This window comes from Lithobates pipiens, unplaced genomic scaffold (genome assembly GCF_037356315.1).
Source record: "Lithobates pipiens isolate NorthernLeopardFrog02 unplaced genomic scaffold, aLitPip1_a1.2 Scaffold_27, whole genome shotgun sequence".
In the NCBI taxonomy this organism is placed as follows: Eukaryota; Metazoa; Chordata; class Amphibia; order Anura; family Ranidae; genus Lithobates; species Lithobates pipiens.
In genome coordinates, this window is record NW_027507788.1 from 213,299,394 (window position 1) to 213,316,009 (window position 16,616).

A 16,616-nucleotide genomic window follows, 5' to 3' on the forward strand; every position below is an offset into this window, starting at 1 on the left:
TTCCGGATTTCTGTTGTTAAGAGGTCCAGTCTCTCTGAAATTTTGAGAACATGGACAGTTGCTAGCCAGCAAAATCACATTGGCCTATCAATTACTGGCAAGATATTGTGATTTTGGTGGAAGAGTGTACTTTTGGTGGAGGAACTGATCTGCCCAGATCAACCATTCAGATGACATATATCCTTTTTCCAGTGGAGGTTGGAAAATCAAAGAAAACTTCTGGTTGGTTTCTGGATTTCTGTTGTTTAGAGGTCTAGTCTTCCTGAATTTTTGAGAACATGGACAGTTGATAGCCAGCAAAATCACATTGTCCTGTCAATTACAGGTAAAATATTGTGATTTTGGTGGGAAAATTTACTCTTGGTGGAGGAATTGATATCCCTTTTTCTAATCGGGGGCTTAGAAAATGAAAGATCTGGTTGGTTTCTGGATTTCTGTTATTTAGAGGTTCAGTCTTCCTTAATTTTGAGAACATGGACAGCTGCTGGCCAGCAAAATCACATTGGCCTAGCAATTACTGGCAGGATATTGTGATTTTGGCAGACGAGTGTACTTTTGGTGGAGGAATTGATCTGCCCAGATCAACCATTCAGATGACATATATCATTTTTCCAATGGAGGTTGGAAAATCAAAGAAAACTTCTGGTTGGTTTCTGGATTACTATTGTTCAGAGGTCTAGTCTTCCTGAATTTTTGAGAACATGGACAGTTGATAGCCAGCAAAATCACATTGTCCTGTCAATTACGGGTAAAATATTGTGATTTTGGTGGAAGAATTTACTCTTGGTGGAGGAATTGATTTCCTTTTTTCTAATTGGGGGGTTAGAAAATGAAAGATTTGGTTGGTTTCTGGATTTCTGTTATTTAGAGGTTCAGTCTTCCTTAATTTTGAGAACATGGACAGCTGCTAGCCAACAAAATCAAATTGTCCTACCAGTTACTGGCAGGGTATTGTGACTTTGGTGGAAGAATGTACTTTTGGTGGAGGAATTGGTTTGCCCAGATCCAGATCAACAATCAAGATAACAGCTTTTTTTTTTTTATCTAACTGGGGGTTAGAAAATGAAAGATCTGGTTGGTTTCTGTATTTCTGTTGTTCGGAGATCCAGTCTTCCTGAATTTTCGAGAACATGGACAGCTGCTAGCCCACTGAACCGCGATGTCATACCAGTTGCTGGCAAGATATTGTGATTTTAGTGGAAGAATGTACTCTTGGTGGAGGAATTGCTATTTTTTTTTTCTATCCGAGTGTTAGAAAATGAAAGATCTGGTTGGTTTCTGGATTTCTGTTTAGAGGTCCAGTCTTCCTGAATTTTTGAGGTCATGGACAGCTGGTAGACAGCAAAATCACATTGTCAAACAGACATCTACAAGATAAATTAATAAATCAATTCACCCGTAGAAACAACAGCGCATATTACTCTATAGAGAAAAAAATATATAATATATGTTATTTGTTCTAGTGCAAACTATTGTTCTACGGAAAACATGTATATACTCCAAAATATAGTCATACAAAATAGTTAATGTCCATGATGACTATCCATATGTCCAGATTATACTGAATAATCAAAATAGTTTCAGTGACAGAGGAACTGAAACAGAATTATCTATTCCAGTCCATAGAAAAAATAAGAAGCAAAACTGAAACAAAGTATCCTGGCACAGATCATAAGGGGTATACGATGCAATCCTTCCTTAACGTGATTAAACTTCCAACAGTGAAATGCAGTGTTCCCAAATTTGCTGGGGTGCAATCCCAGGCATGAGGCGACCCCCTTTAGTTATATTCTTACCAGATCTGCCTGGTTACACGGGCTCTCAGATATTACTCCTCATCGGCTGGATCTCATCCGCTTCATGAGTGCCGGGTAATTCAAGATCTCGGAAAAAAGCAATTGCGGGAAACAAACATAGCGTAATACTGTCTCGTAAAAACACAATTTATTTCAATGAAAAATATTGCACTCACAAAAAACAATCTTTTAAAAACATTGGTTCACTCAACGTGCATAGTTCTTTATCACAGTCAGGTACGGGGAGAAGTATTAGCATCAGCCGCCACTGGCCGTCACCACATAATAGCTCACGGTTAAAGCTGTGCGTCTCTTCCTCCCTCCTGTCAGTTCCTCTATGCTGCTAACGTGTACTACCACCCTGACGCGTTTCGTCGTGTTGACATCATCATCATCATCACATTGCCTTACCAGTTACAGGCAAAATATTGTGATTTTGGTGGAAGAATGTACTTTTGGTAGAGGAATTGATTTGCCCAGATTGACCATCTAGATCAGGGGTCTCCAAACTATGGCCCTCACGTTGTTCAAGAACTACAATTCCCATCATGTCCAATCATGTCTGTGAATGTCAGGGCTTTACAATGTCAGGGGACATGTAGTTCTGCAACAGCTGGAGGGCCGTAGTTTGGAGATCCCTGATCTTGATAACAGCTGTCCTTTTTACTAATGGAGGGGGGTGGTTAGAAAATTAAAGATCTGGTTGGTTTCCTGATTTCTGGTTTAGAGGTCCAGTCCACCTGGATTTTTGAGGACAAGGACAGTTGCTAGCCAGCAAAATCTATTGTCCGGCCAGTTACTGGTCTGTAGACTGTTCATGAAACTGAAACTACAATTGGGACATTTTTTTGAAGGCAACATGGCCAAAAATGGATTTAGACAATGTTTACTTATCCCGGAGTTCAGCTTTAATAACTTGGAACAGTTCAAAGGCTTTAGACTTATTAGGTGACACCTCTACACCTCAAGCTGTCCTGATTTTAGGCAGCATTAATTTGTCCGCAACGTGATTTTAAGCCGTACGGCAAAAGCCGGCCTGTCGGTTTCATAAAACCCAGTATGTGTTTCTCACCATTAATGCAAACAAAACGTGGCGCGACTCCGAGCGGAGTGAATGATTTGAACAAACTGACGGGAATTAATCATTATCCCCATAGCTTATGTGGCGGAGCAAGTGTGAACTTTGTGTGGGGTACAGAGGACCCCGGCCGCCCCCTTCCCCCCTCCCTTCTTTAAAGAAAATATCATATTTTTGGCTGTGTTACCTGCCAAAAAATGTTCCACGTTGTTGTTCTTCTGCTTTTCATTCTATTTATGTTCCAGTCTGGAGATTATTTTTATTTTATTTTATGACAAATATATGCCATCTTTTTCGTCGCCTCGGGAACGCAAGGGCGCAGATGTTGAGCTGACCTCTCTGCGGGGGCCAGGGTCAGCCTTCTTGGTTACATGGTGTAGTGCAGAATGGGAGGAGGGGGAGGGTACTGATCCAAATGTGGATTAAAAAAAGAAGTCCCATATTTATGCCCCCCCCCCCCCTCACAAAAAGCATAAAAGATTACATGCTTAAAGTGGTTGTAAACCCTCACATGTACCTAGTGAAGTGACCAGAATTACGTGATACAAAAATCCACCTACATAAGTTGTACCTGTTTATCTGAAGCCATCTATTCTGTAGATCGTTCTAAAAACACAAAGAAGGAAGGATTTCTTCTAAGGTCAGAAGTTTCTTTTAACATGCAGTTTTAGTAAATAATCCCCATTATCTCAGCCTAGGCAAAGCTTTTGGGTCATGGACAGCTTTTTGGTGGAGCTTTTCTGAAAAAATGATAAGGTGCTTATCTTGCATACTTCCGTGCCCTTTGACAGATACCATTACCAAGTTCTTCTACAATCTAAGCTGCCGTAAATAACCTTTGAGGCCGAGGTGGAATTAGACCCTTCAAGTCCCTGGTGCAAGAAACCATGAAGGGGCCCTCTGACAACCAGGTCCTTTCCATCGGTCCTGGGGGGGGGGGGGGGGTGGGGGGCCCTTCCCAATGGTCCTGGGGCCCTTCCCTGTGATCCCAGGGCACTTCCCACTGACCTTTAGGGTCCTTTACTCTGGTGCAGGGCCCTTTATAAGCTACAATTCACACTGCTGGATCTTATTATGTGATTTAATGATTGCAACTCAGATCACAAGGACACTTATCTGCGACTTTGGTGCAGAAAAGTCACAAGGTGCAAAAGCCACAAGAAAATCGCAAGCAAGTCACACAACGTTGGGATTGCAGCAATGTGAACCGAGCTTTATGACCCCACAATGGGATACTTTGACATGTTCTGTAGTAGGCCCCCATCCTGCTATCTTGGACCCCCCCACACACACAATGGCAGAACAGCAGGGTTCAATTGCAAATGCAACCTTTGCAACCCTGGTAGTTCTGCCACTGGTTTTAGTGCTATAAGAGTTGGAATCTTGTAATACCAGAAGCTGGGCTTAACTGAGATATTGTCACATCTAGAATACGTTTGACATGGTATTTCTGGATGTCATTTAGTTGCACATGTCCACATACTTTTACCTCCCATTGTGGAGTGTTTTGTACTTTTTGTAAATTTATAATACATTTTCATTATTTATCTTCACATTGCATGTTGGGACACTTATTTGGTCTTCTGGTTCCTGCCAGCCTTGACGGGAACATAACAGGTTCTTTTTCTTGATAGATATGCTATATATTTGACCAGAGTGTCTCTGCCCCCATTGGGTTAGCGATGTTTTGAAGAGATTTTCGGTGTATATTGAGACACATTAAATTTATGCCCTATTTTTATGTGGTTTTTTTCGGTGTACATTAACTGAGGTATGGCTTAACATCACCCATCCAAATATCTGTAAAACCTTAACATAAGAGACATACTTACCTTATCCACCTCCTTTACGCTACATTGCTTTCTCAAAAGCTATATGCGCACAGTAAGGCTGGTCAAAAAATAAGGTTGTTTTTTAAAACCAGGTTGTTGGAGGTATGGTTGGAGGTAACTATTGAACTTTCAAAAACAGCAGCAATCCATTCCGTTTTCTTACATCTTCCCTAAATCCATTTTCTTCTTTATGTCTTCAGATGTAAATATTGTGACCGGTCTTTTAGCATCTCCTCCAATCTTCAAAGGCATGTACGGAACATACACAACAAAGAGAAACCGTTCAAATGCCACCTGTGTAATAGATGTTTCGGTCAGCAGACCAATCTGGATCGACACCTCAAGAAACACGAACATGAAAATGTTCCAGGTATTTGATAAAAATCAGACAACTCTACGTAATGTACTTTTGCCGTAGATGTTGGCATTCCAGTAATGGCAGAATGTTAAGCTCTTAGAAGACCTGCAGGTTTGGTAATATCAGGAGATGGTTGAAGTGTCAATAGCAGCCTTTCTCAACTCTTTTATAAGAGGGAACCCTTGAAAGACTTCCAAGTCTAGGGGAACCTATGCTAAAATTAATGAATTTGTAATTAGTGGGGAAAATGCCCCTTACATTGGTGTCACGAGGGAAGAATGCCCCCTTACACTGGTCATCAGTGGAGAAAGTGTCTCTTTCATTGGTGCCTTGTTGTAAGAATACCCCCTTACACTGGTCATCAGTGGAGAAAATATCTCTTTCATTGGTGGCTAGTTGGAAGAATGCCCCCTTACACTGGTCATCAGTGGAAAAAAAGTCTCTTTCATTGGTGGCTACTTGTAAGAATGCCCGGTTACACTGGTCATCAGTGGAAAAAAATGTCTCTTTCATTGGTGGCTAGTTGCAAGAATGCCCCCTTACATTGGTCATCAGTGGAGAAAATGTCTCTTTCATTGGTGCCTAGTTGTAAGAATGCCTCCTTACATTGGTAATCAGTGGAGAAAATGTCTCTTTCATTGGTACCTAGTTGTAAGAATGCCTCCTTACATTGGTCATCAGTGGAGAAAATGTCTCTTTCATTGGTGGCTAGTCGTAAGAATGCCTCCTTACATTGGTCATCAGTGGAAAAAAATGTCTCTTTCATTGGTACCTAGTTGTAAGAATGCCCCCTTACATTGGTCATCAGTGGAGAAAATGTCTCTTTCATTGGTGGCTAGTCGTAAGAATGCCTCCTTACATTGGTCATCAGTGGAAAAAAATGTCTCTTTCATTGGTGGATAGTTGTAAGAATGCCCCCTTACATTTGTAATCAGTGGAGAAAATGTCTCTTTCATTGGTACCTAGTTGTAAGAATGCCCCCTTGCATTGGTCATCAGTGGTGAAAATGTCTCTTTCATCGTTGCCTAGTTGTAAGAATGGCCCCTTACATTGGTGGTCATCAGTGGAGAAAATGTCTCTTTCATTGGTGGCTAGTTGCAAGAATGCCCCCTTACATTGGTCATCAGTGGAGAAAATATCTCTTTCATTGGTGGCTAGTTGTAAGAATGTCCCCTTACATTGGTCATCAGTGGAGAAAATATCTCTTTCATTGGTGGCTAGTTGTAAGAATGTCCCCTTACACTGGTTATCAGAGGAGAAAATGTCTCTTTCATTGGTGGCTAGTTGCAAGAATGCCCCCTTACATTGGTCATCAGTGGAGAAAGTGTCTCTTTCATTGGTGCCTAGTTGTAAGAATGTCCCCTTACATTGGTCATCAGTGGAGAAAATGTCTCTTTCATTGGTACCTAGTTGTAAGAATGCCCCCTTACATTGGTTATCAGTAGAGAAAATGTCTCTTTCATTGGTGCCTAGTTGTAAGAATGCCCCCTTACAATGGTCATCAGTGGAGAAAATGTCTCTTTCATTGGTGGCTAGTTGCAAGAATGCCCCCTTACATTGGTGGTCAGTGGAGAAAATGTCCCTTTTATTTGTGTCTATTTGGTAGAATGCCCCTTTACATTGGTTTTCAGTGGAGAAAATGCCCCTTTTATTGGTGTCTAGTTAAAATACTCTGGTGTCCCAGAGTAGATATTAACCACACCCCATGGGAGAAACTGATGAGTAGAACAGCAAATATAGCAATGATTAAAAAAAAATAGTAAAAAATAATAATAATAATAATAATAAACTGCAATTATTCAAATAAATAAATAAATAAAATAATGAATTAATATTTAGACCACTCAAAAGTTCCTCTCCAAGTAGAGTCCCAAATAATACCAGTACTTGATTCAAATAAGGCAATATAATGGTCCTGCTTGAATAAAGTTATATAGTTCCTAAATATGTTCTTGGCTTAGCGCAGGGGCTCTTAACCATTGGTAATTATACTACTTGGGGTATGGGAACTAAAAAACATGGAGCTATGGGCATGGATATTTGTAGAATACAATTTCTGTATTTTTGAATCTGAAATTAAAGTGGGGAAATCGGCTTGACGTGTTCGATGACCTGCGAAGTAAGTGGAGACCTAGATTCCATATTTTGGCTTCACAAAAATATCAAGAAATCCCCCAAGCTGTGGCTAGATTTTTTTTAAAAAAAATTTAATTTATATTTTATTAAAAAAAATATTAAATACGGTATGGCTTTCTTTAAGATTTTTGTTGTGCTTAGTTCTTTATTTACTTACATAATTGTACCTAATAGGACTGTTGATGATGATGATTTTTACAGTCTGGTGAGACCTATTGGGCAACCCATTGGGGGTCTGGAACCCTTCTGCTAGAAGAAATGTTTTTCTCAATTTTTTTTTTTTTTTTCCAGCTGAGCATATATGTAATGAATGTTTAAAAAAAAAAAAAAAATGACTGTATAGTGGACGGGATGTGAGGCTTAATGGCTTGTGACTTTTCTAAACTTTTCCTAAATTTTATTTCCATCTAGTGAGTCAGCACTCGGGAGTTATGGGAAACCACCACGGAAACAGCGCCTCCTCCCCCAACTCCGAATCCGAAAACCATGCACTTCTAGACGAGAAAGAAGATTCCTATTTCTCGGAAATTCGAAACTTTATTGCAAATAGCGATTTAAACCAAGCTTCGAGTCTAGCAGAAAAAAGGTAAAAAAAAAAAAAGTTAACATATAAAAGTATTTTTTTATTATTTCTTCTTCTTGTAAAAAGTCACATCTGTTACGAGATACCGCCTTGGTGCGCGGCATTAACCTCATTTCCTTAGTGATCCGCAGATATTTTGGCACAGAAAAACCGTGAATAAATAATGAGACGCTATGAGAAAATTGTATTATGTCACTGTATCTCGTTCGGGATGGGGGGGGGGATGATTGTGCTAAATCAGGCAATGTGTTCTCTAATAGGAAATATGATGTGCACCGATGATAAGTTCAATGAAAGTGGGCCCCCGCTGCTCCGAGCCAGCTGTGTCGCGGTAGGTTGCCAGTTCTTTGCCGACGTTTCTTGGGCTGGAGCTTGGTAGAAGGACCACCAGGTGCAAACCATAAATCAAATATTGGGTCTTTCGCTTATAGAGAGGAGAGTCGTGTTATTAATGTTCTGATGTTCTCAATTAAAAGGCGTTTCCCACCTTTTCGAATAACTTTAATCTACGGGCATGGACCCCCCCCCTCTAATGGACTGCCGAGGACCCATAGGGCAACAATAACACCAAAAATATGCACATTAAAAAAAAAACTGCAATAGGATAAGTCATAACATTACTCACGTTCAGAGGGGCCATGCCAAGAAATGACACGAGATGGGTCCTAGTGGATAGAGCAAGGCCATAGCTTTATTTTAGGACTGGTAATAAAGCCAGTAATAACACATTAAGCGTTAACATTTTCATGTTAAAAGATGCTAGCCAAAAAAAATAAAAAAAAAAACCTGCAAAGTATATCTAAACCCAAAAATAAAAATGTAATCTATTGTAGCTTATCAGGCCTTAAAGCGGAGTTCCACCTAAAAGTGTCTCCTCCTCCACATTTGGCACCTTTCGGGGGGGGGGGGGCACCTGTTCTTGACAGGTCCCCTTCCCCACTTCCATCGGACCGCGAGGTACGTCAGAAGTCTAGCCCCCTTCCTCTGCCCCTGGAACCAATTAGAATGCGCAGCGCGTTTCGTGCATGCACAGTAGGGGACCTGCCGAAAAGGTGGCACTGCCGGGTTCCCTTAACCGGCAATGTTGGTGGCTGCACCCGATAGCCGATCCGAAGATCGGCTGCGGTGCCGACATTGCGGGCACCCTGGACGGGTAAGTGTTCATATATTAAAAGTCAGCAGCTGCAGTATTTGTAGCTGCTGACTTTTAATTCTTTCGTGGGGTGGGCGGACCCCCGCTTTAAAAGAGAAGTACGGGAATATTTTTTTCTTTTAATCATACTTACCTAGGTGAATGCAGCATCTGTCCCCCCCCCCCCCCCCCCCGCCGGCTCTAACACTGAGAACCAAGCGATCAAACACCACCGATCGCTCGGTTCTCAGAGCTCTCTGAGCAGAGAGCCGGTGACTTCAGTCTAAGGCTCTCTGCTCTGCCCCCAACGCTCTCCAGAGCTCTGGGCTGTGAAGGGGACGGGAGCAGCCAGCTCAGCCTCTCTCAGCGGATCGTGGGGCCAGTCCAGTCAAGTGCACAAAGCAAGGTCCATAATGGATGAGCGAGTTTGGGGGTTGAGGAACTTGACTGGCCTGCACAGAGTCCTGGCCTCAACCCGATAGAACACCTTTGGGATGAATTAGAGTGGAGACTGCCAGCCGGGCCTTCTCGTCCAACATCAGTGGCTGACCTCACAAGTGCGCTTTTGGAAGAATGGACAAACATTCCCATAGACACACTCCTAAACCTTGTGGACGGCCTTCCCAGAAGAGTTGAAGCTGTTATAGCTGCAAAGGTTGGTCCAAATTAATATTGAACCCTACGGACTAAGACTGGGATGCCATTAAAGTTCATGTGCCTGTAACGGCTGTCGTTCCAGTATATTTAACAATATAGTGTATTTGTCCTAGTGATCCCTGGGAAATTAAAAACGTTGCAGTTGTCACCAGAACAGGAATGGAGGCATTTTCCAATAGGGACACCCAGACTAAGAGGGGATTTCCCCCAGTTTGGAATGATTTCCTCTGACTTCATGGCGTGTCTCCAGGAAATTGACAGAAATTGTCAGAAATCATGAAATCTGGCTTAAACAGAAGTACAGTTAAATTACACTTGTTTAATAAGGAAAGTAAAAATAACAAACATAGTCAAAACATAGCCAAAGTTCAGTAACCGGAACGGATAGTCAGCCAAGCCAGAAGTCAGGGATCAACGTAGTGGAACAGTGAGCAGGATCTGGAGCCAGAAGGGATGACAGCAAAGCAAGTTTTGAACAGGATCGCAGGCGATAGTTTCTTGTGATGTTGACCAAGGAGAAGGCAGAGATCCTCTGGAATGACAGCTTAAGTGGGCAGGACTGACGAGCAGGATATCATAAACAGCCGAGTAACTGTGGAGAGATAGGAGCTGGCAATTAGCCGACAGCTGACCTCACAAATGCGCTTCTGGAAGAATGGTCAAATCCTCCCGTAGACACACTCCTAAACCTTGTGGACAGCCTTCCCAGAAGAGTTGAAGCCGTTATAGCTGCAAAGGGTGGGCCAACTCAATATTGAACCCTACAGACTAAGACTGGGATGTCATTAAAGCTCATGTGCAGGAGTCCCAATACTTTTGGTAATATAGTGTATCTGGTTCATGAAGTTAGCAAAGTAAAATATGCCAAAGTAGTTGGGGAACAAACGCTCAAAAGGCTGAATTCCATCTTCCAGTCCTGTATATGAATACGGAAGGAGCCCAATGCATTTTGCGCACACGAACCATAAAGTAACAATACCCAGCAGTAATAAAAGCGGTGCGGGGAAATCCCAGCAGAGCCAGGCACAGCTAATCAGCGGCAGATGCTTTTCAGCAGCCACTAATGGCGAGCTGGGTTTGAAAGGCCACGTTAATCTTGTGTTTGATCTACAGTTGCCTCGCCTCGAACAGGTGAATTTATGGCATTAATCGTCTCTATGATACAGATGGCGGCAACAGATTCCACCGCCATACATTTTGCTGGTTGCAAACATCACACATAGAAAGACATAAAAATGTATCTAAAAACAGTATTGTACATTATTTACATTACACGGGCATGGATCACTGCCCTGAGAAAGAGCACCCAGCTGTTGCTATAGAGTACATGTGTACAGGAGGTGGCTGCAAAGAGGCTTCAGGAGATCAGCAGCACAAAGAAGGAAAAGTGAAAACAAGTGTTTTATTTGAAATTTAGGGTTTACGGCTACCTTAGTTCTCATGAAAACGTACTTTACAACATATTATTACACTCTAGAAAACACAAATCTAGCCTCTGGCTTGTCAAAAAAAAAAAAAAAGACAACCTTTGGTGATAGCACTGCCTTGAATGTCCACTATGATGTCATATGTGAGATCATGTGATGCTGCCCCCCTCCCCACCCCCCTTTGTCCTCATTAGTGGTATCACTCTAAGCCCTTGTACACAAGGTCGGACATTCCGACGGAAAATGTCCGATCGGACCGTGTTGTTGGATAATCCGACCGTGTGTGGGCTCCATCGGACTGTTTCCGTCGGAATATCCGATGGACCAAGTTTTCCAGCTATCAAATTTTCCGACAACATGATCCGATCGGACTTTGTCCGATCATGTGTAAAGAATTCCGATCGGACAAAGTGCCACGCATGCTCAGATCAAATTCCTAGACCAAAGCTATTGGCTACTAGCCTGAACGTAGTCCCGTCGTAACAAAATAACGTCACCACGTTCTGACCGATCGGATTTTCCGACAACTTTGTCTGACCGTGTGTATGCAACCGTTTCAGACAAAATCCGTCGGAAAAAATCAGACGGATTTGGTTGTCGGAATGTCCGACCGTGTGTACAAGGGCTTAGAAGATCTGGCTGTGTCTTTTGCCAATAGAGGAAGAAAAAGAAAAAAGCAGCACCGCTAGAATGGTATCAGCTCTCCTGTTAATAAATAAGCCCCTCCAATGGTAAGGATCCTCTCTATAGAGAGCTGCTAATGAAGTGCACCTCAAATCCCACCTTCCAAGTCATTACTCACATTGTGTCATAGAGCCTCCGATTCCTCCGCCGATCAATAACACAGCGGCAAGGACAAAGTACTTCTATTAGCCAGATTGCAGACACCTATATATACCAATGTAAATGAGTGCAATATGCCATTCCTCCCCCAGGGGGATGTGCGAGCCGAGCCCATTCCACAAATGTCACACCATTCCACCCTGCACTGCGCCCCCTACAGGCACTACGTATGGTGACTTCATGGGATTTAAAACCGTTCCATGTACAACCATTTTCCTCAATGCTCCTTATCTATCTATACATCTTTCTTTCTTTTTCATATGTATCTTCCTTCCTTCCTTCTTTTTAATATTTGTTTATTATTTTCTTTTCTATCTATCTTCGAGGTCTTTATTTCATTTGTCGCTTTCCTTCCTTCCTTTCTTCTGTATGGCTCTGCTCATCTATCTATCTATCTATCTATCTATCTATCTATCTATCTATCAATCCATCTATGTTTATTGATCTATTATCTAGATCATTCTTTCTTTCCTTTCCTTCGTCTCTTTCTCTTCTTTTCTCTTCTCTTCCCACTTCCCCTCCCCCTCTCCCCTCCTTTCTTTCTTCTATATGGATCTATTCATCTATCATCTAGTATAGATTCTTCTTTCTTTCCTTTCCTTCATCTTTTCTCTTCTCTTCCCTTCCCTTCCTCTCTCCTTTCCTCTCTTTCTTTATTCCATTCTTTTATTCCCCTCCTTTCTTTCTTTCTTCTATCTATCTATCTATCTATCTATCTATCTATCTATCTATCTATCTATCTATCTATCTATCTATCTATCTATCCGTCTGTCTATTGATCTATCATCTAGATCATTCTTTCTTTCCTTTCCTTCATCTCTTTCTCTTCTCTTCCCACTTCCCCTCCCCCTCTCCCCTCCTTTCTTTCTTCTATATGGATCTATTCATCTATCATCTAGTATAGATCATTCTTTCTTTCCTTTCCTTCATCTTTTCTCTTCTCTTCTCTTCTCTTCTCTTCCCTTCCTCTCTCCTCTCCTCTCTTTCTTTATTTCATTCTTTTATTCCCCTCCTTTCTTTCTTTTTTTCTTTCTTTCTTTCTTTCTTCTATCTAGATCGATCGATCTATCTATCTATCTATCGTCAAGATCCTTTTTCCTTTCCTTCTTCTCTTTTCTTTCTTTCTTTCGTTCTTTTTTTCTGTTCATATTTATCTTCCTTTCTTCATTCCCTTATGTAGTTATTTCTGTTCTTTTCATCTATCTTCTAGATTCTTCTTTCTTTCTGTTCATGTGTATCTTCCTTCCTTCATTCTTTCCTTCTATTTAATATTGATTTATTTTATTTTCTGTTCTTTTCTTTTCATCTATCTTCTAGATTCTTCTATCTATCTATCTATCTATCTATCTATCTATCTATCTATCTATCTATCTATCTATCTATCTATCTATCTTCAAGATCCTTCTTTCTTTCCTTTCCTTAATCTTGTTCTTTCTTCTGTCTGGATCTTCTCTTCTCAACATATGCCCAACATATTGGTTTTACACTGAGGTTTGTACTGATAAAAAGTTCACAGAACCCTTTTAACCTGCAAAACTGCATGTACATTTTGTTCTGTGCGAAAATTAAATGTTGCTTGGCTGGTTTCTCTCTAGTTCAGATGCTTTTCACTTATAAGGATAGTGTGCATTGGGAAAATACTGCCACATGTCCACCAGATGGAGCTGATGATTAAAACATATTTACTAAGATCGTCAGCTCCATCTAGTGGCCACGGTGCGTTAACTTTCCTGATGAAGAACATGTGACCTGAAGAGAAAATAGCCTAGTAACATGAAATTTTGCACAGAACGAATGTACATGCAGTTTTGCTAGATGAAAAGCTCTGAATATTTTTTTTTTATAATATAACTACGTCCCTTATAACTAAGATACTGTATGACCAACCATATAACACATTGTTCATACTTCACAATGAAAAGCTAGGCATCCTTGACTTTTTCTTTGTGAACTGTTGCCCTTTGTTCTTGTGTTTTGCATTCGGCACCGGTGTCGGGAATTAACTCTTCTTGGCCGAACAAGAAATCTTGTAAAAAAAAAAAGAAAGAAAAACCATACACACACTTTCAGCATTAATATCTAAATAAGAAAGATTTAGTGAGTGTGAAGGATGGAAATGTCTGTGTGTGTGGAGCGGGGCCTGAGCTAGACCATCATTAGGCTGAAATTAAGTGGCTGGTATATTAAAAGGAGAGCTTGGCATTAATCATTCTAATAAGACAAGGGCTCCCTTTTTTTCAAAACTCAATCATGCTTTCAGGAGACGCGGCTCTGCTCTCTGGATCTCCTTCTCCCATCTGGGACTACGAGCCGGCAGTTGTTTATGTAGAAATGTGAAGGTGTAGGAGGTTTTCATCACTGCTCTTAAACTTGTGCCGTGGAGCTGATTTCCCAGGCTGTTGGGTTAAATGGACTATTAGCATTCGTTTTTTTTTTTCTTCTTCCTACTGTTGTATTAGAGATCATTTATCCATACATAGAGTTTTAGTCAACGACCAACTGCCATTTTTGCTATTTTAAATTGTTGTTTATGTATCCAGTGAGGTTTTGTGTTATACAATGTAGCATGGATGCATTTCTCGGGAATAACATGTAAAGTCTGACTCCAGCTTTGCTGTCGCTTTAAATAGTTTGTTTGGCCCAAGCTAGTCCAAATGAACTACACCAGGGGGGTAGGCCACCTGGGGCCCTCTAGCTAGTTGTGGAACTACATTTCCCCATGAGGCATTGGAAGGTTGGCAGTTATAATTACTCCCAGAGGCATGATGGAACTTGTAGTTCTGCAACAGCTGGAGGGCTCCAGGTTGTCTACCACTGAACTACACTATATTACCAAAATTACCGGGGCGCCTGCCTTTGCACGCACATGAACTTTAAGGGCATCCCAGTCTTAGTCTGTAGGGTTGAATATTGAGTTGGCCCACCCTTTGCAGCTATAACAGCTTCAACTCTTCTGGGAAGGCCGTCCACAAGGTTTAGGAGTGTGTCTAAGGGAATGTTTGGCCATTCTTCCAGAAGCACATTTGTGAGGTCAGGCACTGATGTTGGATGCTCTAATTCACCCCAAAGGGTTGAGGTGCAGGCCAGTCAAATTCCTCCACCCCAAACTCGCTTACCCATGTCTTTATGGACCTTGCTTTGTGCACTGGTGCGCAGTCATGTTGGAACAGGAAGGGTCCCATCCCCAAAATGTTCCCACAAAGTTATGCAGGCCAGTCAAGTTCCTCCACCCCAAACTTTCTCATCCACATTATATTGCCAAAAGTATTGGGCCACCCCCTCCAAATCATTTGGTGGAGGGGGGATTATGGCTTGGTTGTTGTTTTTCAGGGTTTGGGCTTGGCCCCTTAGCAGGGCTGCCTTAATAGCATCATGAGCCTCTTTTACCATAGTGGACTATGGTCGGTCAGTGGACTATGGTAGGTCAGTGGACTATGGTAGGTCAGTGGACTATGGTGGGTCAGTGGACTATGGTCGGTCAGTGGACTATGGTGGGTCAGTGGACTATGGTGAGTCAGTGGACTATGGTGAGTCAGTGGACTATGGTGGGTCAGTGGACTATGGTGAGTCAGTGGACTATGGTGAGTCAGTGGACTATGGTGGGTCAGTGGACTATGGTTAGTCAGTGGACTATGGTAGGCCAGTGGACTATGGGGGGTCAGTGGACTATGGTCGGTCAGTGGACTATGGTGGGTCAGTGGGCTATGGTGGGTCAGTGGACTATGGTAGATTAGTGGACTATGGTAGGTCACATAGGGAAAGGATGGGTGTTGTGAGGTGGGAAGGGATAGTGATGGGTGCTCCTGATAGAGTTTCTAACCTTTCCACATGCTATTCAGTACTATAAAAATATCACTTGGCTAGCATTCTGCTTATAAAGTAATTATAAACCCATTTGATACTCAAATAGTACATATATTTAAATGGATCTACTCTATATCTGAGAGTGGAAAGATTTGGAAGGACCTTTGTAGTCAAAGGGCAAACTTGCCCCTCCAAGCAGGTTGCTATGGCAAGCTGCATTTTTAAATACTATAAATTTGTACAAAATAAAGATACAAAAGAAAACAAAATACAGAATACAAAAATGTTAAAAATAACACAACCTACACTAGAATAATTCATTGGTGGAGCTAATGAACAAAAGCCATAATGAAAGACTCTGCAGTGCATTTAACAGGTTATTCCCCAATGAATCTCATTAGCGAGCTGAGTAAACAAATGGGAAAGGGGGGTATGGGGGGGGGGGGGTGTAGTTCAGTTTGAATTCCCACACATACTGAAAATGTGGCCAGGACAGTTCGCAATAGAGGCTATCAAAATGACGTTTGTTTTCTGTCTGTCTGGCCGGGTGATAAATGGCATTCGGAGATGCTGACAGGCCCAGGCCATGTAATCGCCATTCCAATTTTTTTTGTAGCTGCCATTGTTTATTCAAGCTAGCAGATGGGAATTTTAACCGCTTGAGGACTGGCGAGATGGAAAATGAGCTTATTGAATAATTGCCGCCATTAGCAGGAGTCCTTTCTCCATAATAGGCTTCTCATGACGATACTGATCGCCGATCTGGGGGTCACAGATTAAATGTACTTTATCAGAAAAAAAGTCTTGTTTTAAGCACTGCTATTGTTATTATTATCACGATCCTTTATTTTAGGTGTTCGTTTTTGCAAATCCAACAACTCTTGATATTTGAATGGGCCGAGAGGGTCTGTTTTATGGAAAATACGTTTGTAGTTTCAGCATTAAACGACGAAAGGAATGGAAAGTTTCT

General features: G+C 41.6%; 1 protein-coding gene across 4 annotated transcripts in view; it reads left to right on the plus strand.

Annotated features, from left to right (window-relative positions):
• Positions 1-16,616, plus strand: part of PRDM16 (PR/SET domain 16) — a 941,382-nt gene that overhangs the window by 890,924 nt on the left and 33,842 nt on the right. For all 4 annotated transcript variants that reach the window (XM_077458220.1, XM_077458222.1, XM_077458221.1 and 1 more), the window contains 2 exons: positions 4,907-5,076; positions 7,612-7,786. In XM_077458220.1, the coding sequence (XP_077314346.1) occupies positions 4,907-5,076; positions 7,612-7,786 (345 nt within the window). The remainder of the gene's footprint in view (positions 1-4,906; positions 5,077-7,611; positions 7,787-16,616) is intronic.